We start from the raw sequence: 26255 nt of genomic DNA on the forward strand, positions 1-26255 counted from the left end.
CCAACACAGCATCAATACCACACATACAAACGGGTGAGGTCTGGTTACCCATCAAAGGATTAAAGAAGTCTCTTGACATTTGCACTGGTTTCAAGACATGTTATAGTTGCCTTTCTTCTTCAATGCCATGTGGTATAAAAACTAAATTGTACTTCGGACGTTTTTCATCAGGACAATATTGATTTGTACTTACGACTTTCCCCTCAGCTATGCAATGGCCTCTCCCTCTAAACCGAATTAGCTTAAAGTGAAGGCAATGGTTTTGGACTCCCCCAAGAAAATTTAAACAATTCATATTCCGCCGAATGCACTCCCTCCCTCCCCCGCCCAGTTTGTGATTTGTGTTCTAAAACTACTCTTCAAATTCACTGTGCGGAAATAATAATTTCGAAACTTATACAACATTTTTGTTGTTGCTTTGAGCTAGATATAACATTGTAAAATGCTCAAATCCCTCAACACGATACATATAAGCATTATAAAATTTGATTCCAGATTCAATTTCAAAGAAAACCTGCTTCCTACCCATTCGATCCCAAAGCTGAAGTGTAGCGGTGAACAGAATGCATTCGATCCCAAAGCTGAAGTGTAGCGGTGAACAGAATGATGACAACAAGGACAAATAAGAAGCATACATGAAACCGTCCTGAATAATCCTGAACAATCCTCACCTGTTAGATTTCGGAGCTGAGCAGTAGCGATGAACAAGGAACGATTAGGGAAAGTACTTAAACCCATCCTTGAACAATACTCAGATGTGAGCAGTCTCGATGATGAAGAAAATATAAGGAAGAAAACGTAAAATCATCCTGGAACAATCTTCACCAATAATATCTGAGATGTGAGCGTTAGCGAAAAACAAAGGACGGGTTAGAAATGTATTACCTACCAATTAGATCCAAAAGCTGAGCAGTAGCGAAAAACTTGGAAAGATTAGGAAAATAACGTGAAACCGTCTAGAAAACAATACCAGAGCAAAGCATTCGCAGTAGTAATGAACAAGTAAAGATAAGGGAAAGAACCTGAAACCGTCTTGGAACAATACTCACCCATTAGGTCCCACAGCTGAATGCGATGAGAAAAATTACGATAATAAGGACAGAGTAGAACGTGAAGCATTTTTGGTAAATGCCCGTATGGAACTTCTTTTAATGGTCACCACATTGTAATTACCTCCCTTGTTGAAGACTGTCGTCTGTAGCGCATCATGGAAACCTTGTCTTGTGGCAATATTTAGAACGCTAGTTAATTATTTCTCGCTTCAAATGTCACCAGAAAACAGTTTTCACGCACCTATCAAGAAATAATGCTTCACTCTTCTTAGAACTATTTAAATACCGATCAGATCATTTACATACTCTGAATCACTGCGCGAATATCCATGACAACCACGAATTAGGAGAGAGTAGAACGTGAAGCCGTTTTGGTAATACTTGCCAATTATATCCCAGAGCTAATAATTAATAGGAATGAGGACGGGAAACCATCCTAGAACAATCCTTACCAATTATATCCCAGAGCTAATAATAAATAGGAATGAGGACGGGAAACCATCCGGGAACAATACTTACCAATTATATCCCAGAGCTAATAATAGATAGGAATGAGGACGGGAAACCATCCTGGAACAATACTTACCAATTATATCCCAGAGCTAATAATAGATAGGAATGAGGACGGGAAACCATCCTGGAACAATACTTACCAATTATATCCCAGAGCTAATAATAGATAGGAATGAGGACGGGAAACCATCCTGGAACAATACTTACCAATTATATCCCAGAGCTAATAATAGATAGGAATGAGGACGGGAAACCATCCTGGAACAATACTTACCAATTATATCCCAGAGCTAATAATAGATAGGAATGAGGACGGGAAACCATCCTGGAACAATACTTACCAATTATATCCCAGAGCTAATAATAGATAGGAATGGGGACGGGAAACCATCCTGGAACAATACTTTCCAATTATTGCACAGTGCTGAACAGTTGTAACGAACAAGGAAAGATTAGGAAGAGGACTTGAAACCGTCCTTGAACAATACTTACCCATTAAATCCCACAGCTGAGCGGTAGCAATAATCAAGATGACGACAATAAGGACAGCGTAGAAAGAGAATGTGAATCCGTCTTGGATTCTCTGGCAGTCGACTGACATTAAGTTGACAACTTCGCCCACTGTTGTCGCCTTTATTCCACTCTTGTTCATTGTCAGCGCCTAAAAAACAGTTGAAACACAACTACGGCTGATCGTCTGGTAATTAGAATTTAAAAGAGAAAGACCACATTCAGATAGCTGTGGGGTTTTTTTCAAACTATGTGAACACAGTTTATACCTCTTATTGAGTTTATTTAAATGTATAATTACAATTTTGAGTTATTGTCAGTAAATCAAATCGAGCAACGACTTCGACCAATCCGTAAAACTCGAGTTATGGCATGTCCGAGTTATCACAGTTTTAATATAGACACTTTAGTACCTATATTTGGAAAAAAGGAGAAGTGGTAAATTGTACATTAACATGCAGTCCAGTTTTGCTGTTTAAAATAAATTAAAAATCAAATGTTGGATCACTATTTGAAGACTTACTTTTTTGTAGATGAGACATATAAGTGCTGTCTTGACCCTCAACCCAACGGTCGTCATATGGTGGATGCCAATCTGGTAGAGGAAGGAGTTGAGACAAAGGATAAGGAACAAGATAACGGCGTACATGTATCCCTTCCACATTGGCTCATCCGTTAAGCCTTTGTTTTCTATCATTTGGATGATAAATCTGCAATTGAAAGTTGTTGAGGTACAGGATTAAGACAATGCTACTGTTGTTCATGTATCGCTCTCACATTGGCTCTTCCGTGTACCCCCTGAATTATAAACCAGCCATTATTAGGATTTGAGAAGAGTGAAATGCTGGTGCACATGCATCTTTTTAATATTGGATATTCCGTGTACCTCCTGAATGATAATTCTGCAATAACAAGGAATTAGGACACAGGGTTAGGAACAGGATTCCTGCGTTAATGTATCCTTTCCACAATGAAGACACCAAATGATAATTCTAAAATAGAAAGTTCAGACATAGGGTAAAGAACAGGATGCTGGTATTCATGTGCCCGTCTACATTTTGTTCTTTTGTTTGTACACTTTGATTTTATATCTGAGTTACAAACCTACAACAGCAGACACCAAAAAAAAGTTTCATAGGAATTGTATTTTACATTTCCCATTGCATGTGGCAATATTTATTCAATATACATCTACGTTTCCTAACTCTATTGCTTTTGTCTCTTTATATTGTACTGTTTTAGTATTAAAGTGGGGACCCGTTGGCTCAAACACGTAAGGACCGCCGGGCGAAAATACATCAACCCTCGGGACATTCGAGCTAAGGGGGAATAGAAGTATCTATCATGTGTTTCCGGTACGGATAGAAAAATCCGATCCGAGGGCACGAGGCTTGCCGAGTTACCGGCCACGCAGCGTGCCCGAGGGTCGGATTTTCCGATCCGGACCGGAAAAACATGATTGATATTTTTTCTTGCATATATAAATTTATAATTTTTTTGGAAAAATGACGTTGAAAACGATATTTTGTACAATTACACCAAAAAGCGCGTGTGACTTGTTTACCGACGTCATAGAGCGCAGTAATTTTGAATAACTAAAAATAGCGTTTTTTAACGATTATTTATGTTCAATTTTAATTAAAAGTCTTGCAAACATATATACTTGGTTGCGCTTTATTGAAATGGCATAATATATTTTTCATAAACCATACAATAATAAAATAGATAGTGGCGCGTTGTTGCGCGTGACTCATCTTAAATGGGGTATGTAAGATGGGTTTTTCCAGCGCTGGTCACATGACCGAAAACACACGTCCGGTATGCAAGAATGCTTCCTTTCAATATTAAAATTCGTTCCTTCACATCCAATTCGAGCCAGGCGAGTTATAGCAGTCGGGGTTCGACTGTATTTTAATTTTAAAGGAGCCAAACATTAAACGATAATTTAAGGCCTAACAACACAGAGATCAGGGGTGGTATTCAATATAGTTCTTATCCTTATCCTTAGACATGCCTCAGTGATTCCATTCAGTTGATTGGTCAATTTATTTTACAGTCCAATCAAAAAGCTTAGATTTCACTCTTAAATTTAAGATTGATCTAAGTTGTTTATTGAATATGGCCCCTGACCTAAGAATGATGGGTTGTAGCAGCCACGTGATCTCTCCTATAGTCATATATCCAGTCGCTTCACACCAAACTAGCCAGAAACACCGCGTAATCGTCTTGAAAAGGTTTGGCTTTGGACCATCATCTGCTAATAAAAATGAGATTGTATGTATGTACATGTATAATGTAAAAAACGCATAATACTTGTTTGTTTCCTGACGTCATATTTGACGTCATGACACGTAGTAATATAAGCTTAATATTGACGTCAAACAGTTTCTGACGTTTTTGTATGGTTTCAATTTTGATAAAAAAAAAGGGTCGTGCGTTGTTGTGCGTGACTCATCTTACATGGGATATATCGTATTAGTAATATCTGTCTTGTGTTCACGGTCTGAATAGAAACCCCTACTGGATTGCACTTGCGTTGCAAGGTAATGAGGCTTGCAGAGTTACCGGCTACGCAGCGTGCCAGAGGGTCGCATTTTGTATTCGGACCGGGCACGCGTGATGAATGACCTATTGAAATATCATAATTTTACTTACATAAATTGTATACTAAAAGAAAAAATAACGTTTTGCGTCATAGCGCGTGATTCATCTACCTTGGGGTGTGCCAGATAATGTTTCAGTATCTTATCTATAGTCCGCAAACAACCGACCGCAACAATCACTCGCCCATTAAATCCCTTCACTCTGCATAATAATGACACTGGCAAAATAATCGACCAGAAAATCTACATTTAAGTTATTTGAACATCTTACCCCACCCGCAAATGCTGGAAACTGTGTAGCATTCAACGATAGTTAATTTCATCTCTGTGGAGAATGACTATTATCTTTTGGATGTGTTTATCTAGTTTTTTTTACCTATTTCCTTCGGCAGTTTCACGGTAAATCTACCGCTCTCGATTAGTGGAGTAGATTCTACTGCTATACCATTGCGAGGATTTCTGGCGCCATTCCAATAAGCCTCACTTTCATAACGAGGCCTTGAATTTGTCTTTTGTTTTGCTCGCCTGTAAAGCATCAGATATTTGAAGGTTTTCTTACTGAACCTACGCCAATTTGTGAGTATTAATTTTAAACAGATTACTGTTTACACATGTAGATAAGTATGAACATTGAGAATCATATGTATCACGTGTTTCCGGTCCGGTTTGACAAATCCATCCCGAGGGCATGTGCGTAAGACAGTAAAAAGGCATGTCGCGTTTCTGAAAACGAATTGTGCCCGAGGGTCAATGATTTTTTATCCGGACCGGAAGCACATGATTTATATTTGGGTTTTTTATCAGCCAAAGCGTGTACAATGAATTGAATCTTCCTTACTGATGTATTATATCGCTTACGACACATGCATCTTTCGCAGTTTTTGCGCATTTGTTTTCAATTCGATATTAACTACGTTTGACTATCATGTAAACCCAAGTAAGTTTAAAGATGGCGTCGGTATATTATCTGTACTCATTAACAGATATGATTTTAACTTGGAAACCATTGTGAGCTATTACAAATGGGGGAACAGGGATGAGAGAGCAACGTGATTGATGCGTTTATTATTTTAACATACTAGCTCGCAATTACACTTCTTGGTTTGTATAGAGAAAATACTGAATTTACCGTTTTATACTAGCTCGCAATTACACTTCTTGGTTTGTATAGAGGAAATACTGTATTTACCGTTTTATACTAGCTCGCAATTACACTTCTTGGTTTGTATAGAGGAAATACTGAATTTACCGTTTTACACTAGCTCGCAATTACACTTCTTGTTTTGTATAGAGGAAATACTGAATTTACCGTTTTATACTAGCTCGCAATGACACTTCTTGGTTTGTTTAGTATATATACTGTATTTACCGTTTTTTTACCACCTGGTGTCTAGTGCCTTTAGGGACGCTACGAATATGTAAAAAAAGTCCCTTACTTTTCAATTTCGCACTTTTGAATCTCTTTTTTCCACTCATCCTCCAGAAGAGGACCAAGATTATCGCACCGCAATCGCGACGTCTGCTCCCAAAACTCGGTGGCAATGAACTTGCCTCGGTAGCACTTGACCACCACCCTATGGAAAGAAAATACAACAGAAAATACAGCAGAAAATACAGCAGAGACTACAACAGAAAATACAACAGAAAATACAGCAGAAAATACAGCAGAGACTACAACAGAAAATACAGCAGAAAATACAGCAAAAACTACAGCAGAAACTACAACATGAAATACAATAAAATACAGCAGAAAATACAACAGAAACTACAGCAGAAAATACAACAGAAAATACACTAAAAAATACAACAAAATACAACATGAAATACATTATAAAATACAACAAAAAATATAATAGAAAATTCAAAAATATGTTAAAAGGACGAGTCTAGCAGTTAATACATACTTATGAAACCGTTTAAAGGCATGACAGGCTTCATATATATACACCGCAAGACACACCACGCCAAAGGACACTATACACATAAAGTTTAACAATAAAGCCATATTTCATAGATAAACAAACATCCAACACTTACGATGATAGCCAATGGAAGAGAATACGGTTTAATACAGACGCATTCTCATCTGGACACACATTCTGCAATTATCGGCATTATATTTATATAATGTCATATTATAATCATTAGTTGTGTCTTGTTATAGTCTTAAAAAAATTAACAAAGAAACTAACAAAAAAACAGCTTCCCATGCATAAGTCAATGTTAAGAAAAAGTGTAATCTGTTCAGTATGATAAACTGTATAAAGGTGGTTGTCCTGTTAGGGAATTGATTCTCACACTGGTGCGATTCTCGGCCGTGGCGTTTTTGAGTATAGTTTGTGGTGACCATGTCGGACAAGTGGGAAGCCATCGGGCACTCCGGTTTCCCCCACATCACAATACCACACTGTCGAATAACATCGTGCCAGCTAGAATGATACAAAATATTTCGTGATAACTCGTAAAATAAATTGAACTGTATAAAGAACCGTACGTACGTCGTATTGTATCTCTTGGTAACCCTGTCTGGAATGTTGTTCGGCAAAACAGTGTAGAATGAGCTGCAGGAAGACTAGTCCGAAGTATGTGTAGAATGTGACGTCCTCCGCACACACAATCTACAATGAAACAGACACATCCGTTGGAATTACTTAACTAAACCAATGAATATGTACGAGTAAAATGTATTGCCCTCCGCATATACTACAGTATATACTACCTAACTCATTCATAAGATGGTCTCCGATATCGATACGCATATATTGTAGTACTTATACATACCAATATGATCGTTTCCGGTTTTAATTATTATAAAATACATCTATATAAATCATTCATTGCGTTTATGATTCTTGTAGTGGAACATTGGTTTGCGAGTGAGATATAAGTATCTTCCATGGCCGAGAGTGTAAGATAGGTTCATTCCGACCCGAGCGTAGGATGTTTTGCGGAAACGAGATTTACCGAGTTACGCGTAACACCCTGCACGCGCGAGGGTTGGGATGAACCTATCTTACACGAGCGGCTATGGTAGATGCTTTTTCTCCCAGCTCAGGTAAACAAAATTAAGTAAAAAATGTTTTTTTTGCTGGAACTCTTTTGTGCTTAGTGAAAATAATTGCGTATGGATATGCGATAATTCGTGGTTGTCATGGAAATACATGCAGTGATTCAGATTATGTTAATAGTCAAATCGGTATTTAAATAGTTCTAAGGAGAGTGAAGCATTATTTCTTGAAAGGTGCATGAAAACTGTTTTATGGTGACATTTGAAGCGAGAAATAATTAATTTGCGTTCTAAAATTGACACAAGGCAAGGTTTCCATGATGCTACAGACGTCAGTCTTCAACAAGGGAGGTAATTACAATGTAGTGATCATTAAAAAGGAGTTCCATACGGGCATTTTATCTTTGCCCGTGGGCAAGATAAGAATTTCTAGCTTGGTAAATTATTGGATCTACTTATCTGAGGTGGGGGAATACACAGGTGTGAGGTTTTTACCTTGGTTTGTGAGAGAGAGTAAACGGGAACGAGTTTTACCTTGGTTTGCGAGTGAGAATGCACAGGTGCGAGTTTTTTTACCTTGGTTTGTGAGGGAGAGTACACATGAACGAGTTTTACCTTGGTTTGTGAGTGAGAGTACACAGATATGAGTTTCACCTTGGTTTGCGAGTGGGAGTACACAGAAATGAGTTTTACCTTGGTTTGTGAGTGAGAGTACACGGGAATGAGTTTTACCTTGGTTTGCGAGTGAGAGTACACGGGAATGAGTTTTACCTTGGTTTGCGAGTGAGAGTACACGGGAATGAGTTTTACCTTGGTTTGCGAGTGAGAGTACACGGGAATGAGTTGTTTTACCTTGGTTTGCGAGTGAGAGTACACAGGAATAAGTTTTACCTTGGTTTGCGAGTGAGAGTACACAGGAATGAGTTTTTCCTTGGTTTGCGAGTGAGAGTACACAGGAATGAGTTTTACCTTGGTTTGCGAGTGAGAGTAAACGGGAATGAGTTTTACCTTGGTTTCCGAGTGAGAGTACACGGGAATGAGTTTTACCTTGGTTTGCGAGTGAGAGTACACAGGAATGAGTTTTACCTTGGTTTGCGAGTGAGAGTACACGGGAATGACTTCACACACCAGCAACACGAGCCAGAATGTGAATGGAACGGCGGACGTCTTAACTCCTATTACCCTTTGGATTTGCTGCACTGCTATGGCGAATAACTAGAAAAGTACAGTTTGCTATTGTGGGCATATGTGTGCGTATTGCAATATGTAAATTATAGATTAAGAGTATCATTTTTATTTATTTGTCCAGCATAAAGAGATTTGCGTTTTATATATTTATATAGTAGCATTGAAGATAACCTTCTTTTCACAAATATGAAAATCAATGTCATTAATATCAAGACCTGTTCTAATCGATAGTTCTTAATACATTTATTTCGCAATGAAAAAAAGAAAGCGGCTTGAGCAATTATTAAAAACGTTTAGAGCATGACATTGCTTGAGGTATTTTTCAAACAATTTAAAGAGCAAGTATTCGAACAATATAAAGCATTCTATTGTTTGCGCAATCATTCAAACATTTGAGAACATGTTATTGTTTGAGCAGTTATTCACACAGAGTAATACATAGAGTGAACGAAAATGTATAGTATTTAATTAACGACTTCTAAAACTGCACAGCAGGATACTCAGATCGGAGATCTGATAAGACAATTACGCAATTAGAATAAGATTAATAAACAGAGGTTGTTACTATAAACGGTTTGGGGGGGGGGGGCGTTGTTACTGATAGTAGGATAAAACTAGGTCTTTTAAAGAGATCACAATAAGCACCATTACACTTTTAAAGCACCAGCGATACTTACAAATGTAGCAAATTTGACAGCGGTGGCGGTGTAGGAAGAGGGAGGAACAACCCTCCCTGGCTCACACCGGAAACCGTAGTGTTCTTGGAATATTAATTGCAAAATGATGGTACATTCCAGCAGGAAACATACAACCTGAAATAAAGCATCACACACAAGTGTTCAAATAATGACCAGTTGTTAACTTCATAACATTTTAAAACACGCCTATTATGAGCGATGTACTCGTTTTGAATACCACATGGGGGATAAGCTATACTGGAAGTCCATTGAACAAAAGAATAATTATTTTGCTTTTGGTTTTCAAATCGTTTCTATATTTTGATAAAATACCAAATATCTGTTGTTGTTGCCTGATCAGCCTATATCAGATTTAGTGTTTTCCTCGTTTGAAGCTAGGGAAATATGTATGTACCAATATTGTTGGTATTTTGAATTGTATGCATTGTGTTTGATTAATGTTATGTCAAACTAAAGTCGCTGTTTATGTTACAGCATGTTTGTAATTGTCTACTTACAGCTTTAGCCGTATTCAGTCTTGAAACCGGAAGTGGTGTGTACTTCTTATCGAGGTACATGTAAAGAATGAAGAATGGTGCGAGCATCCATAGATACGCGCATGCGCCCAGACTCAGTGCGGTGTCCGTGAAACACGTTGAGAATGTCGGAACGTCAACGTTAATTAAATTATCATCCTGTCGGTTGTAAGGTAAGAATATTACTGCATTGTGACACATACAAACATGTATAAAAAATTAAACTTCAATAAATATTGAATGCTGAAATGTAAATAATGATAATATTTACTAGGTGCGTAATGGTTTCTTTATATTTGCAGTTTTCCACCATTATAATATTAATAATATGTCTACAATTATTGGTCAAAATATCTCGAATAGTCTGAAAGGGACTCGTTCATGTTTTGAAAAATGCATTTTTATGACAAAAAAGGCGTGGAAAATCATTACATATTGACAGCTAGAACCCTTCAGCAAATGTTGATATTTGTTCAAATATCGTCTTTGAAGCACCACAATTCGAATCCGTTACTAACAGCATTCAGCGATTCCTTATAGCGTAATTGATTGATTGACATTGTCACACGATGTTATCAATACATTGTAAAAATGCTAAAATATCCATCAAATTTATTATGGCCTACAGCCAAAATGGTGGTTATAGCGTCTCTTTTGCAATTTCGGTATAAAATAGTTAAATAATTAAAACATTAGTTTTTTCAGATGCGTAACCATCAAAACCTTGAACAAGTCCATTTTGAAGGAGGTCAAGCTAAACACAATATATTAATTTTGGCAAGTTCTGAGACTTTTAAAGGAAATAATTTTATAAGGGAACAATACATGTTACACAAATGTTAACGATATACTGGCGCATTTTAACTCGGGGGAGTGTGACCGTGTACCTATTACTCCAAAAAAAAACTATTTGTTGAGGCAAATATGTTTTTAAAACTGTACATAAATCATATGCTGTTTTTTGTTTTGATCTAAATTACATCATAAAAAGAAGTTTTACCATTAACGCGCCCCTTTAAAATTCTTAAAAACGGTGATAACCTCTCCTCTTACTCACTTACCCAGAATGGCTCTCCGAGGCAAAACTCGTTTAGAATATCTTTTTGCACCAAATAATTTGCTGTCATTGTCCCGTTCGCCATTGATGATATGGATGTAAAATCATGTGTGTACTCAAAACCAGTACTTGATAACATATCGGGAACTGATGAAAAAATTTCTGAAGTCAAATTCTCAGAATCGGTGAAAAGTGTATTGCTAATGGAAGACAGCGTTGATATTGACCCTTGATTAAATGATACAGTAGATGTTGCTGGTGTTCCTGCTGAACTTGAATTGACAAGGGTTGACGAAGAACTGCTAAACATCTCAGTGAGCGGGTTTAATGTTGTTCTATTTGTTCCCGAACTATTAACACTGGATATTGTCGAACTGAGCTGATCTAACGCTGGACTTGTAGTAGAAGACATCGTTTCTATAACACCAGAAGACTGGGAACTTGTCGATGACAGATTAACCAAACCGACCATACCTGTACCATTCGTCTGAATGTAAGATGTTGCATTTTCCAAATCCATAGTTAACGGATGTTGGCTGGAATGTTCCAACAAAACACGGATTCACGTTGCTGTGTTCACATGCTATATACTTTCACGTGGACGTATCCAAACCACTAGATATCATCCGAGGAATCCTAGTAAATTGTATATGAATTTCTCAGATAATACTTATCCAATGCTCGAATATATTGTCGAGTCGAAAAAGACGAGATATTCAATTTAAAACAATTGTTTGTGACACACAGTTTTAGGTTTGACAATAATTATCTAAGCTACTTTTATTCCATGTTGTTGTTGTTTTTAAATCTGCTGATGCTAAATTTAAGTTATATATCTTAATATAGTTTAGTTATTTTATCATAAATATGTTTAACTACTTCGCAATCCAATTTTACAATTCACGTGAGTTCTATTACTACAATATGTTGAGCAATACAATAATACTTAAGCGGACAAGCCCTGATTCAAATTCATGATGAAATTGTTCTACTGTTTGACACAACTGTACGTGTCTGTACTTATTTGTATGAATATGAATAATTAATATATGAATTAGTATTCATATACATGAAATATTGTAAGTTTCGGGTTGTAGAAGAAAAGATGGTGTGTGTCTTATCTGGGGGATGTTTACCGGTGCCGTAATGTATCCATGAATTCCAGTATACATTTTAGTAAGAAAGGCACATACTTCTCTGAAATTACACTTAAATTACATGAACAAGCCCATTAGTGAAACTTCAAGTATAAATCCTGCTCAGAAGTACAATGTCAGGACCCAAATGCACTGATAAGGCAATACATCCGTTCAAATTCGAAATACAGACCACCTGCGTGTCACGATAGCTTCTTCAATTGTTGATGGTATTTACCGTCTTGGAACAGTCAGTGTAACACGGGCTCTCTGAAACTCTCTGTTGTGTATATATGTCTTATTACTACCCTTTTTGCCGAGCGCCTGACAAAATATCGTACTGTCTAGTAAAACATATGCATACCAAGTTTTTAAGTCTTCAAGGTATTTGTCGTCTACGACTTTGAATAACTATACTGGTTTCATTTGTAATTACGGTCAATATTTTAAGTCTTTTAATGCCGTATAGTTGTCAGAATACTTGTACTTTGTCCAAGTCATAAACATAACAAGTCAATCGATAATAATTGATGTGTCACTCACTTGCAATAAATTATTTATTTTGTAGAACCGATACATACCGTAACTGGGCGGACTAGAATATAATATATGTATTTTTGCAACAAAGTTATTTTATCTACTCTTATATGTGAAGTTCTTTAATACTAATGGTATTGATGAAACTGCTGGTGGTGTGAGTTAGTTGTTAAGATATAAAATCGACCTCTTATTCCAATGAATTCGCATGTTACACTCAAATATTTTTCAATAATTATACAGTGTCAGTAGACTACGTGGTCGTGTGGTCTTGACTACTGCCAATTATTATTGTACAGAGAAGGTTGACTCGGTTCAACTCCTGCAACCGCCAGAATATTATTCAACCGTAACGCATCTGGTACTTTGCAGAACCAATGAAAATTCCTCATTAATTATTCATGAAAACGAGATTTTCCTAGCTAAATTGCCCACGGTACGCAAAGAAGCATAGCGTAGTGTGTATCAGGGGTATCCGACGATAGGGGTAAAGAAAAACAACATAACTCTTGTTATCGTTTTGGTGTATTCTCAGCCATAGCATATTCTCAGGCTACATCCAGTTACTGATTATGGACATACTATGTCATATACATATTGCGATGTTACAAAATGATTTATAAGTTTTTTGGTTAATATATATATATATATATATATATATATAATATATAGTTAAGACACGTTTGTGTATTGTATCGATTCTCAATCTCAAAGACATGATGAATCTTAACGTAACTAGCTCTTAGAATTTATGTTCATCCTGAAATTTTTGAAAATAAAATTTTAAATAACTTATTTGAAGAAACGCCAGTCAATATTTGATAGATTTACATTTGAATACGAATATCTTTAAGTCAATGTTAAAATGTGTCAAAATTATGTTTATTCTGTAAAGTTATTAATATGAAGCAAAATATCTTCATTTTAGAGTATCGTTAAAACATATTACTTTAAAAAACACATACATTTCAGATATCGAATGACTGTCGTTGTAAATATCGTGAAATCATTTTAAGGTTAGCGATCCATCATTACGATTTAAAAATGTGTTTGGGCATTTTAGATATTAACATCGATATAAATTCATTGCTTGTTTATTTATTGATTAGCCACAATATTAATATCCGACAGATTAAAATAGATGTCGCAAAATCAAATTATTTATTAGACGCGAAACCAGATTTGAATACCTATTGATGAAATGGAAAAAAAAAACAGAAATAGTGAACATTATTTGTATTTAAAAGGTGGACAAAAAAGGCAAAATTAATATGTTTTTAAACTGCGCTGTAAAATCACAATCGTGAAAAAGAATTAAATGAAATTAAATTTCAAGCAAATTTAAGCACAAAGTATGCACATATAATATCAAGGAAACTTAACAGAACTGAAACGAAACGATACAACGCAATATCAACAACACCAATTATAGTAAAAGTACAAAAGAATACATACAGCAAACCCTATGTACATAGCACAAGTAATAGAAATTATATTCAAATTTTATCGAGATTTATGACATACTTTGGATAGATATATTATTGGTCAAATGACATATTTTATTAAAACAAATGACAAAATATATTTCTCAGTGCAATAAAAAGGTTATGTATTAAACCTTTTTTTTTCTAAAATTACCAGTAAGGAAAGGTTCCGAGGATTCTAACACCTCAATGGTGTTTATTTCTCAAAATAAAAACAAGAGCGATGCAAACGAATGTATTGTCTTTTTTACAATAGTAAATAAAGGCATCACCACTTGCAACATCTAAGGCACAAGTTTCCCAAATGTAATCCAAAATTGTTTAATAAAATGTTTAAAAGTCACTATTGAATCAAAGCAAGTTTTGTTTTTGTTATTGTTGAAATCAATGCAGCACTGCATGTTTGTTTTTATTTTCTGAACGTTTGTTATATCATTATAAAACTGTAAGTATATATTATATAAATATGATATTATGTTATGGTATGTTATGAAATGCTCTTTCCCCATTCCAATTAAGTGTTAACTTGTTTTCTGAATGCAAACAAAAAAGTGTCTCCCGATTTTGCCTCATTTTCCCAATACAATCTAATGTGATTGCTCATTTTCACATTGTAAAATACACGTAAATATCTTATTTCCCCATTTCATATACATGTTTGTGTTATGTTCCAAATTGTAATAATCTAATGTCTTATTTTTTCATTGTTAATATATGTAACCGTCTTTTCCCCCAATTGTAAACACATGTCTCTGTCTTATTTTCCCATGATTGTAAATACATGTACTGTCTTATTTTCCCATTTTAAATACACGTTATGTACTATATTACCATTGTAAATACATGTTATATTCTTGTTTTCTCATTATAAATACATGTTACTGTTGTTAATTTTCAAGGCAAGGAATGGTAAGAAGGATTCTAATATCTCAAAAGCAATTTTACACATGCAAAGAAATGCAATGTCTTAAGTATAAACGAAAAAGAATATTGGACGAAAAAGTCATATTTTTTATTCCAGTGTGAACACAAGTTACGTTTTATTTTCCAATCGTCAAAGTATGTTTTATTTTTGAAATCTCACATGCTATGGTATGGCATTGATTTGCAGTTTTCCAAATCAAATCAACTTTTCTAAATGCAGTAAACGATATGGTCCATTTTCAAGATGTGATCAAATGTAATACCTCAATTTTCCATTACAAACATATTTTATGTTTACATTGCCTATTGTGAACAAATATATTTGTCTGTCTTATTTTCCCATTGCAAGGAAGGGCATGAAAGATTCCATCATCTCAGAACCCTCCATGTTGTTGAAAAACCACCTGGTTACCGGATCACGCTGCAGAAAGGCAGGTATTTCTTCATTATACTCCGGTGGTCTACGCCGTCGACCGCGTCCTGTAATAGTTAATGTTTAAATTAGCTCCCTTGAATTACAATTGGATACAACGTTATGCTATTTCATTTCCCCTGAATAGAAGTAAAATATATAAAACAAAGAAAAATCTATGGAAGTATTTTTTAATCATACCAATACCATACGTGAAATATAGTGACCATCGAAATAGATCAACAAATCAACTTCACATTGACATGTTTAATAACTGCTACAAATGTTATAGACGGCGTACAAAAGTTTGTAGGAACACCATATATAATATAAAATATATAACTTGTGCACGAAGAAAAGAAGGAAATAAAATTACTTTAAACCTCTCTGCAACAGTTGCTAGACAATAAAACATAATAAAGGTCGTTAGGGATACATTATTGTGCAATCACAACATCATCACCTTCATCATCATTATCCATGTTTGTTACAACTGTTAAATCCATCAAGTATAAATGATCGTTAGTCTCCGATGTTAAGGTATACGTTGTGTTTTATTTACACTGTTTAGTTCTTTGTTGATAATGACGATGGATTAGTTCAAACGTTAAATCACTTTTGGGTTATGTGTATGTTAAAATAGCGCCGTTATTCATACAAAAGGGTAGGCAATCATTAAGATTCTTAGTGAAAAAAATCAATACGATTTTTTAAATAACGAATAATTTGTATTATCTTCAATCCCATCCAATGTATTCATATGGCTTTATTATGTATAGTAAAACATTGTGAGTTGTCTTTAAAGTAACTCACCCATGGTTTGTAAAATGGACTCTTTTTTAATTACGAAATAAAATGTGGCCCATCATAAGGAGTGTTAAAACAAAAATACCAAAGTTGGAACCCTTCAGAAAATGTTGATATTTGCTCAAATATCGTCTTTGACCGGCTGTTTTCTATTTTTTTCTTGACTTTACCGGCGTGGGTTCAAACCCCTTTAAAACCCAAATACCTTTTGATGCTATAACTTATTTTTTCGCAATTTCGATATCATAGAGTAAAATAATGATAAAATTAGTGTTTAGAGATGCATAACCGCGAAAACTAATTTTTGGTCCAAAAAAAATAGCGAGACACTTTAAAGTCAATGTGGGAAATTATTCAACTGGTTAAAATTTTATTTCTAAGATTCTTAATAAACAATTAGCTGATGATGGACATATGTTATTGGCACATATATTGAGACACAAATCAGTTTAATTCACAATACGAAATTCCACAATGCAGACAGGCATATACATATCAGACACAAGTTAGAGTTAGAATAAGTACACAAGCATGAACTGGTTGTGTTTAGTCAATTAGTAAAGTAAGTATGTAGACAAGAGGTTATTGACAGACCGATATACCTTAAGGGGAGACATTCCCAGTAATTGACAATATTTCGTCAATATAATTAAAGTGATGAGGCAGAGTTGTTCCTATCGTTGGCGGTAGAGTAGTTCCTTTTGTCAAGAAAACAACATTTGAAGTCATGGCAAATTCATTACTAGTATAACTGTATTGAAACACCACTTGCTGTCAGGGCCATCTTATTCACACACGTATTGTACGAATATCTTTTCGAATAAAAAAATTTGCGTAGTTAAAATCTATATTTTAAAAATAATAACTCTAATTGTCAAATCATACAAGGAGTCTCTGAAGTATCGTTCAATCGCTTTTTGCAGCTGTATTTCTGAACAGTTCAAAGATTTTTTTGTAGCTGTATTTCTGAAAAATTGAAAGATATCTTTCGAAATTTATAACCCTATTGGTCAGTTAAGGCAATGTGTTCAATTACATAACATACCTTTGCTTTTCGAATCTTTATTTCTGAGTAAATATGACATAAATTTCGAAAATTTGCAACTCAATTGGTCAATTGAAAGCAATGAGTGTTTCATTTTGCAACTATAGCGTTCCATTAAATCAAAGCTTTTGATCTAAAATTACGATGTCGGAAACGTTTGTTAATAAAATGACCCCGACTGAACAGTGACAAGCAGAAATATTTATAATATGTGGCCTAATATCAAAATAGCTTTGCCAGTAGGCGAGTAGTTCTCGGACACTTTTAGAGGTTTTATCGATAAAGTATCCTAATTTTAAAAGATGTATGATATTCCAATGTTTATAACAAACTTTAGCTCTTTTTTGTTGAAAAAATGCCAGTGAAATTGAACAAGATACGTCCATTTTCATAGGCTCCGAATGTGGTGCTCAAAAGGGGTTAAATTTTAGTTCGACAGAGGTAGTTCTCGGACACTCCCTTAAATGATCAACAAAACCGGGAAACAAGCGCTGATGTGATTTTTTTTATTTAAATTATTTAAAAGTTGAATTTTCAAACCAGTAGGTGATGTATATTTTATTATTTTTCATTAAAAACTAATCTAATTGTACATATAAACATAAACCATGAAGCTCATAAAAATGAAATAAATGGTATCTTTTTTTAGCACATGTGTAATGTAAACGCTTGACTTAACATGAATATTTTCGTAAATGCAGAATGTCGTCTGCGTCAAAAAAGGAAGTATACCGAACTAATAGTTTAACCTAACTGTTGCCCTTATTTTAAGTTGTGCTTATTGCGCATGCGCATTAAAATTGTGATTCCCAGCGGAGGTAAAATTAGATTTTGTAAACAACTGGAAACTTTTAGAATTAAACGTCTTAATATAATCCTTACCTAATGAAACGATTTGGTACCTGCTGAAATTTTTCAAACACCTGATTGATTTAAATCAGGTGCTTGATATGTAACTACTAAAATGAGGCAAAAATCGCGAGTGTCCGAGAACTACTAATGTCCGAGAACTACTCGCCTACTGGTACAGATTGAACGTTTTGACAACTTTTTAACTTTTTGCCTTGGAACGAGCCATTCTTTGCGAAAATACATGGTAACCAGTTATATAAGACTGCTGTTACAAAATTGGATCACAGATTTTTATATTTAAGCTCAAAAACTGATGTTTTATGCATTTTTCTTCAACCGTTAGTTACGGTTTAAGCCATAAAACATTATTTTTAACGGAAATATGAAAATCTACGATCTTATCTTTTGTCATTGGTTTGCAGGTATTTACGCCAAATTTTGCTCTTTCCAAGACAAAAAATAAAAAAAGTTGTCAAAACGTTCAATCTGTGAGAGTGCAGCTTTAAGGAACCAGATGACGTCAAAACATGTCACACAATTGTGCCACCATTCTATTTGCATTGACTGAAAACAATATATATGTCGTTTATGCCTTGTATCCAGTACTAGATATCACCTATTCCCGCATATCGCGGCTCATTTATCAATTAATTTCAATAATGGGTACCAATACTTCGAGCAATGTAAAAAAGAAATGTTTGATTTTACTTCTTAGTTCGATATACATATGTGACGTCGTATGCGAAAGTGAGTACTATTTTTTTTACAACGTGTTGTGCCTAATAAGCAGGCAATCGGGACATTAATTACCATTTTTTACTTTTTTTAAAGTTTACAAACATTTGTTTAAGGTGTTATTTCATTATCCAATCGTTTTTTTTTTTAATTTGGTTGGTGATGAATGCTTCCACAGGACCAATTTTCGCAGACGACGTTACACGTGTTCGTTGCGTTGAAGTAGCTCCTTACAAATCAACAGTTGTGTTTAGAATAGCCATAAAAGTATAAATTGCAATACTTCAATGGCCTATTCATTACAGAATCTTAGTTGTGACTTCAAAAATCTTAAATCTGTAACAACATCTCGAATGGCAACAATTATTTTGTCTTTCCTCAAATATGTGTTCATACATTTAAATACTGAATATTTACACCTCAACTTCCATTCCTTAAATAAACTGCCTTTCGGCAATTGCGTTCATCAATCGATGAACGCAACATCTTCGGATATGTTCGGATCGCAATTTATCGCATAACAATATTCATGCAAACTATTGATCTTGTTATTGTTTGTATTGTGTCAGCAGGTCCCGTAAAATATAAATCAACATTTTAGAAAGTGCAAAGTTATTATATTTTAAACGTTTTGTTGCCAAAAGTGTTTCAAACTTACGTTTAAAAGTGATTTCAAGTGGTTGATCTTTTCCCGCGTTATTGTGACCTCATTTGAAAAAAAAATGTTTCCGGTAACAGTCGGGTCGTCCTATTTACAGAATGGGTAAGAAAGGATTACTGAAAGGTAATCCGAAATGAAATGAAGTATTTTTTTAACGTTTCTTGAATAAAATAATGAAGTATTGGTGTAAATATAAGGAATGAATTGCGGGGTTGATGTCATTATCGGGGATATCAACGCAATTTGGCTGGTCAAAGTACGCGTGGAGTCTTCGGACTCCACACACTTAGACCAGCCCAATTGCGTTCATACCCCGATAATGACATCAACCCCGCAATTCATTCCTTAAATAAAATATATAGCAGCATAACTTAAGTAGTTCTAGTTGACGACTTAGACCGACAAAGAGACAAAAGGGTCAAGTCTCCAAAGCACTGTCTACTTTCAGGTATTTTTAACATCAATAGTCGCAGTAATTATATAATTTGATATGTATGGGTAGAAGACCTTGTACATGCAATGTAGTAAATATCTTCAATCTTAAATTCCATCATAACAAATAAAACTACATGATACTCATTTCGTTCGTTTGTTCATATTCGACCAAAAATTGTGAAGTTCGATATGTCTAACTTGCGTTTGCATAACCACTTTGCTATTTATAAAATAAGACAAACTTCTATTCAGAATCATATTTGCGATATATGTCTATGAACATTTAAAATATAATACTTACTTCAAAGGGTACCATTTAAAGAATGAAACTTCAGAGAGGCCAAACATTGAAGATTTTAAAATAAAATGTTTGCATGTATGATTATAAAGGAAAAAGCAATCTTCTACGCAGTGATCTCCCTTGACAAGCAGACCAGATCGCTGCCACCATGGACGAGTATAGCTGGACTCAGCTACATAAACTTTATATAAACTTTTCTAAAGTTTTTTATTCTCTCTTTCATGGGATATCTTTGATCCAATTTCAAATATTTAAGCTGGAATGAGGTTAATATACAAAACATATGTAAATTTCAAGATAATTTACATAATTTACTAGTTTATATCCATGTGATTTGCATGGTGGTAATGATTGCTTTACTGTAAGGGAAGTAGCACTGCATGGAGTTTGAGAGAAAAAAGAACACTTCTACGGAATGTTGCGATAAGATTCAAAGCTATATCAAATAAAGACGCAGTAAGTACCTGTTCGTTAAGGTCAATAAAATTGAGCAATCCTTAAAAAATCACAATTATAGTTTATTTGAAAGAGTCATTATCCCTCCTCTGGTGTAGGTTAAAGATTTGGACAAACACATCGATGAAATGGCCCTCGGCTTTGAGGCCAAAATGGAGAAAAAATCACAGACTTTACAAAATCAGGTTAAACATATCAAACCATGTGATAAATTGAAATTGTATACATACTTTGGGGCGGGTTTCTAAACCTTCGTCTATTGTTGCGTCTACGAGGAGGTGGTGTAGGAGGTTGAGTCACGGGGTACATAGGCTCAGTAACGTACCCTGTTCGTCCATTTTGGCCTGCACATAGAGTTAAGATTATAACAATTAATAATAATTTAAACCTTCAGCCAAACCCTGACCTTTTTTTGTTCCTGTGGCCTTGATGGAGGCGCCGTAGGGTATATGAGCTGACCCCGTTGGTGCAGTCTGCCTGCACATAGAATTATAATTAAAATAATTTATAATATTTCAAACTTTCAGTCAAACCCTGGTCGTTTTGGTCCCTGTGGTCTTTACGGAGGCGCAGTAGAGTATATAGGCTGTGTAGCGAACGTCGATGGTCCGCTTTGACATGCACATAGAGTTATATTAATGAAAATCTGTAATATTTCAAATATTTAATCAATTCGTGACCCTTTTTCGTCTCTGTCGTCTTGATGGAGGCGTTTTAGGGTATATAGGCTGTGTAGCGAACATCGATGGTCCGCTTTGACATGCACATAGAGTTATATTAATGAAAATCTGTAATATTTCAAATATTTAATCAATTCCTGACCCTTTTTCGTCTCTGTCGTCTTGATGGAGGCGTTGTAGGGTATATAGACTGTGTAGCGAACCCCGTATCACCTGTACATAGAGGCACACAGATGGCTGTTGTTTCTTTGGCTAACTATGCTGAATGAAACCATCCGTCGGCCCGGCTTGACCTGTTCTTTAGATATAAAATAATTTATTTTCAATACAGAACATTATGACAAATTCATCTCAGTATGCCGTTGCATCTCGAACCCTTATATGTGGGGTTTACATGTATACAGGCCTTGTAGAAAACTATTCGATCCAATATAGGCAGATCAAAGTTATTCAAAATTATGGAAGTTTTAGTTTTTAATGATGGTATCTAATTACAATGGAATGGCCCCTGTTGTGGTCCTTGTGGTTGTCCTGTTATTCCTTCGTTACTTCTGTGGGATACACTTCTGGTTAAGTCCACGTTTTGCAAAGTTTGAATAATAATTAAAAAGAATCCTTAAAATAAAACGCCTTAATAAATGTACAATTTGCATTATTTCGATATAAAATAATGGTTGCTCTGCCGACATCGTGATGTATCATCTCTGCAAGTGTGACCTACAAACACAAAACATGGCTGGAATGTATGATTATACAACTCACTATCTAAGTTTAAGTAAAATATGATAAATAAGGACGGGCCTCAAACATAATGAAATGCGAATACTCTTCGATGCTGTGCCGTACCTGCAAAAGTCAGAATATATTATCAAGATATGTACATAAAACAGGTCATAAAAGAGGACGTAGAACTGGTTTTACGACAAAACCTTTTTTTTATGGAATTGTATTAAAGGGTTTAGTTAGTTTTTCTCCATGGATTTTCTCACTTAAGAGTTTTGTACTTTTAACCCATTGTCCTACTTTCGTCATATATCCGTAAATACATATGTTTGGCTTGATATTATATCTGCTTTTTGAACAAGAAGTTTTCAGGTAAGACCTGGCCCTGGTTTTACAAATAAGTCACATACCACACTAAGCACTGCCGATTTGGAGAAACGATTCGGTCATAAATGTGTTTGTTGTTTCGGCAGGAACATTTTTCGTTTAATGACCTTCCCCATCAGTTTACAATACGCAGTTTGTGTTCTTGTTATCCATTTGGAAGTTGGCACTTGCCTCTAAACACCCATTTCTTAAGCTGACAATGCAAATGTAAGTAGCGAAATGGAATGTTTTAACCTTAACTATTAAAACCATTTTAGTTTAGTTTTACCTTTTGGCTGTTGTTGATTTGCAGGTTGGCGTTGATTTTGCCAATGGTTCTGTTGAAATTGCGGTGGTGGCTGCCGCTGCCATATATTTTGTTGGTTTGGTGGTGGTTTTTGCTTTTGCCAGTTATTGTGCTGATTTTGCGGTGGTTGTTGCTGTTGCCAATTATTTTGTTGGATTGGTGGCGGGTTCTGTTGTTGCCAATTATTGTGCGGATTTTGCGGAGGTGGTTGCTGCTGCCAATTATTTTGCTGGTTTGGTGGCGGCTTTTGCTGTTGCCAAATATTTTGTTGATTCTGTGGTGGTTTATGCTGCTGCCAATTATTTTGCTGGTTTGGTGGCGGTTTTTGCTGTTGCTTCTGTGGTGGTTTTTGCTGCTGCCAACTATTTGGCTGAATAGGCAGTGTTTTTTGCTGCTGCCAACTTTTTGGTTGATTTGGTTGCGGCTGTTGTTGATGCGGTTGTTGGTAAATAGGTCTCGTGTGGCCCATGTTTGGTGGTTTTTGCATTTGTGGAGCAGGTTTGAAATTCTGCATAGGTGGTGGTGCTTGATAAACAGGTTTTGTATTGCCCATGATTGGCGGTTGTTTGATTGGTTGGACAGGGTTGACATTCTGCATTTGTGGTGGAGTCTTGTTCCAACCTACAGGCTGTTGTGGTTGTTGTTGTATCTGCTTCAACTGGAAACTTTGTGGTGGTGGTGGTCCCTGCCGTCGTTGCTGCGGTGGCTTTGGATTAGACCACTGTTGTCGCGGCTGGTTCATTTTAAATTGTTGATTGTTATTATTGTTGTTCCCATTCAAGTTATTACCACGATTGTTATTGAAATCGGAGTAATACTGTGTCGACGTCGGATAATTCCCTGGCGTATTTTGCATTGTCGAATCTGTAGCATAGTAAATGTCAGTTGTCGGATATGCTGCAGTTGTGGGAGGTGTCGGGTTATATACAGGCTGTATATTTAATTTCCTTGCTGCTTCTTGACGCTGTTGTGTCAACGTCTTAGGCGCCGATTTAGGCTTAGGGTTTAAATTCATTGCTGCTTCTCGGCGCTGTGATGTAAACGTCTTACGTGCAGATGTAGGCTTAGCATTTAATTTCATTGCCGCTTCTCGACGCTGAGCAACCAACGTCTTACGCGGTCTCGTATTTACAGGTGGTCTTTTAGCCGTTAGGGTTTTTGCAGGTGATTTCCATGCAGGTGGTCTCTGAGCAGGTGGTTTTGGCTTTGGTGTCAGTGGCGGATCGGTGGCGCCTGGCGGTAATGTTGCATACACGGGAGGAGCTAATTGAACGGGAACCGCCTGCCTGGCATTAGCCCTAGCTCTTGCAGCGAACATCTTTTTCTCCTTTGCCAGTATCTCAGCTTCCGTGATCTTTGGATTTTTCAGTCGGTAGGCTAAACGCCTCTCCGCAGGAGCTGGGTAATTCTCATAAATGTATCACATGACGAGTGTACGTTTTATTCTTCATTATAACAATTATGATGTTAAGCAACTTAAGAAGAATTATCGAAAAATGAATTAAATTTTTAATAACAGAAAATATCTAAAAAAGCTTTAAAATATTTTGTTTAAATATTATGTATTTTAAGTAATACCTTAAAGCAGTTAATATATGTGTTAACTTCCATCAAAGTGCCTTATTATTATTATTATTATTATTATTATTATTATTATTATTATTATTATTATTATTATCATCATCATCATCATCATCATTATTATTATTATTATTATTATTATTATTATTATTATTATTATTATTATTATTCGAATACACTTGTGTTGTTATTTTTAACAATAATGTTGAACAAAACCCATACAGGTAGTTATCGTGGATATAACAATGTATATTAATTTTTGATTGGACAACCATGATTGTGTTTAACTTTTAGTAGATCGGAACAAAGTTATCAAAGCTTTGTGGTCTAACGGGGCCATGCTTACGAATAGTCTCAAAGTCTAAGTTCAGACATAAGTGGCATAACTGCAAGTCTTCTTTTTATTTTCACTTTCTTTCCAGTTGAGTTTTTATTATGAACTCTGCTGAATTTTATTACTTTTCGAAAATCTTCACATTTATTTAAAAAAAGAAAAGAAAAGAGGATGACTCTTTGTTATATAATGAGTGTTTTTTTCATGGTCTAAACTTGGACCTACGATTGGTCGTAAATATAGCTCCAGCCTCGTCGTGTAGTTGACTTGACGGTCCGACTCATTTTAAAAGCAAGATAATTTTTGGTCGAAGAACGATTATATAAATATATTTGAATGAAATGGCAATCATCTGAGCTGAGATATTGTTATAATGCAATAACATTAGTTTAACATTAATTGTAGTATCATTATGTTAATGCGTAGTGTTTAGAGTAAATGTTGTCGAATATTTTTTCATATTCGTGGTTAAATTCAATACTGACTGTGCCAATTGTTCAGAACTTTGTTGAAAGTTAAAGCTGCACTCTCACAGATTGAACGTTTTCACATTTTTTTTTATTTTTTGTCTTCGAACGAGCCAATTTTTGCGAAAAATCCAAGGAAACCTGATATATAAGACTGCTAACAAAAAATCAGATCGCAGATTTATATGTATAAGTTCAAAAATTGAAAAAAATATTCCGTTTTCTTAAACCGTTAGTAACGGTTTAAGCCATAAAACATTAATTTTCGAACGGAAATATGAAAATTTACGATCTGATTTTTGTTAGCAGTCTTATATCATTGGTTTGCAGATATTTACGCTAAAACTTGCTCTTTCCAAGACAAAAAATAAAAAAGTTGTTAAATTGGTCAATCTGTGAGAGTGCAGCTTTAACATTGATGATAACATTAAATATTTACACCTCAACTTCCATTCCTTAAATGAACAACCTTTCGGCAATTGCGTTTATCAATCGATGAACGCAACATCTTCGGATATGTTCGGATCGCGATTCATCGCATAACAATATACATGAAAACTATTGATCTTGTTATTGTTTGTATTGTGTCAGCAGAGCCCGTAAAATATAAATATATTCGGACTCCACACACTTTGACTAGCCCAATTGCGTTCATACCCCGATAATGACATCACGCCCGCAATTCATTCCTTAAATGGTACACTTGTTTATGACATGCTGATATATTTGAATGAAAACATGTAATGCTGAAACAGTTTTCCTTATAGATGTGTACCACAAATCACGATTTTTTTAACATGAATGTTCCATCGTAGTAAACATTTGAATTTTTACAGATGTGGTTAACAAAGAAAATTGTTGCCTGAAAC

General features: G+C 35.2%; 2 protein-coding genes across 4 annotated transcripts in view; both read right to left on the reverse strand.

Annotated features, from left to right (window-relative positions):
• LOC128222034 (multidrug resistance-associated protein 1-like) overlaps positions 1-12041 on the reverse strand; it is a 39824-nt gene extending 27783 nt beyond the window's left edge. Inside the window, exons 1-11 of one of the 3 annotated variants that reach the window (XM_052930781.1) lie at positions 11148-12041; positions 10069-10245; positions 9551-9685; positions 8772-8900; positions 7177-7296; positions 6716-6777; positions 6115-6252; positions 5055-5203; positions 4206-4329; positions 2599-2785; positions 2058-2226 (exon numbers count right to left, since the gene is read on the reverse strand). In XM_052930781.1, the coding sequence (XP_052786741.1) occupies positions 2058-2226; positions 2599-2785; positions 4206-4329; positions 5055-5203; positions 6115-6252; positions 6716-6777; positions 7177-7296; positions 8772-8900; positions 9551-9685; positions 10069-10245; positions 11148-11663 (1906 nt within the window). In that variant the 5' untranslated portion in view covers positions 11664-12041. Of the gene's footprint in view, positions 1-2057; positions 2227-2598; positions 2786-4205; positions 4333-5054; positions 5204-6114; positions 6253-6715; positions 6778-7176; positions 7297-8219; positions 8231-8771; positions 8901-9550; positions 9686-10068; positions 10246-11147 lie in introns of those variants that run through there. The other 2 variants (XM_052930780.1, XM_052930782.1) reach the window with 2 other exon arrangements.
• Positions 12042-13352: 1311 nt separating this feature from the next.
• LOC128221314 (uncharacterized) overlaps positions 13353-26255 on the reverse strand; it is a 40306-nt gene continuing 27403 nt past the window's right edge. The window contains exons 10-13 of the mRNA XM_052929853.1: positions 22987-24402; positions 21159-21272; positions 17046-17141; positions 13353-15704 (exon numbers count right to left, since the gene is read on the reverse strand). Coding sequence (XP_052785813.1) covers positions 17047-17141; positions 21159-21272; positions 22987-24402 — 1625 coding nt within the window. The 3' untranslated portion in view covers positions 13353-15704; position 17046. The remainder of the gene's footprint in view (positions 15705-17045; positions 17142-21158; positions 21273-22986; positions 24403-26255) is intronic.

The sequence above is a fragment of the Mya arenaria genome, chromosome 16 (assembly GCF_026914265.1).
Source record: "Mya arenaria isolate MELC-2E11 chromosome 16, ASM2691426v1".
Lineage (NCBI taxonomy): Eukaryota > Metazoa > Mollusca > Bivalvia > Myida > Myidae > Mya > Mya arenaria.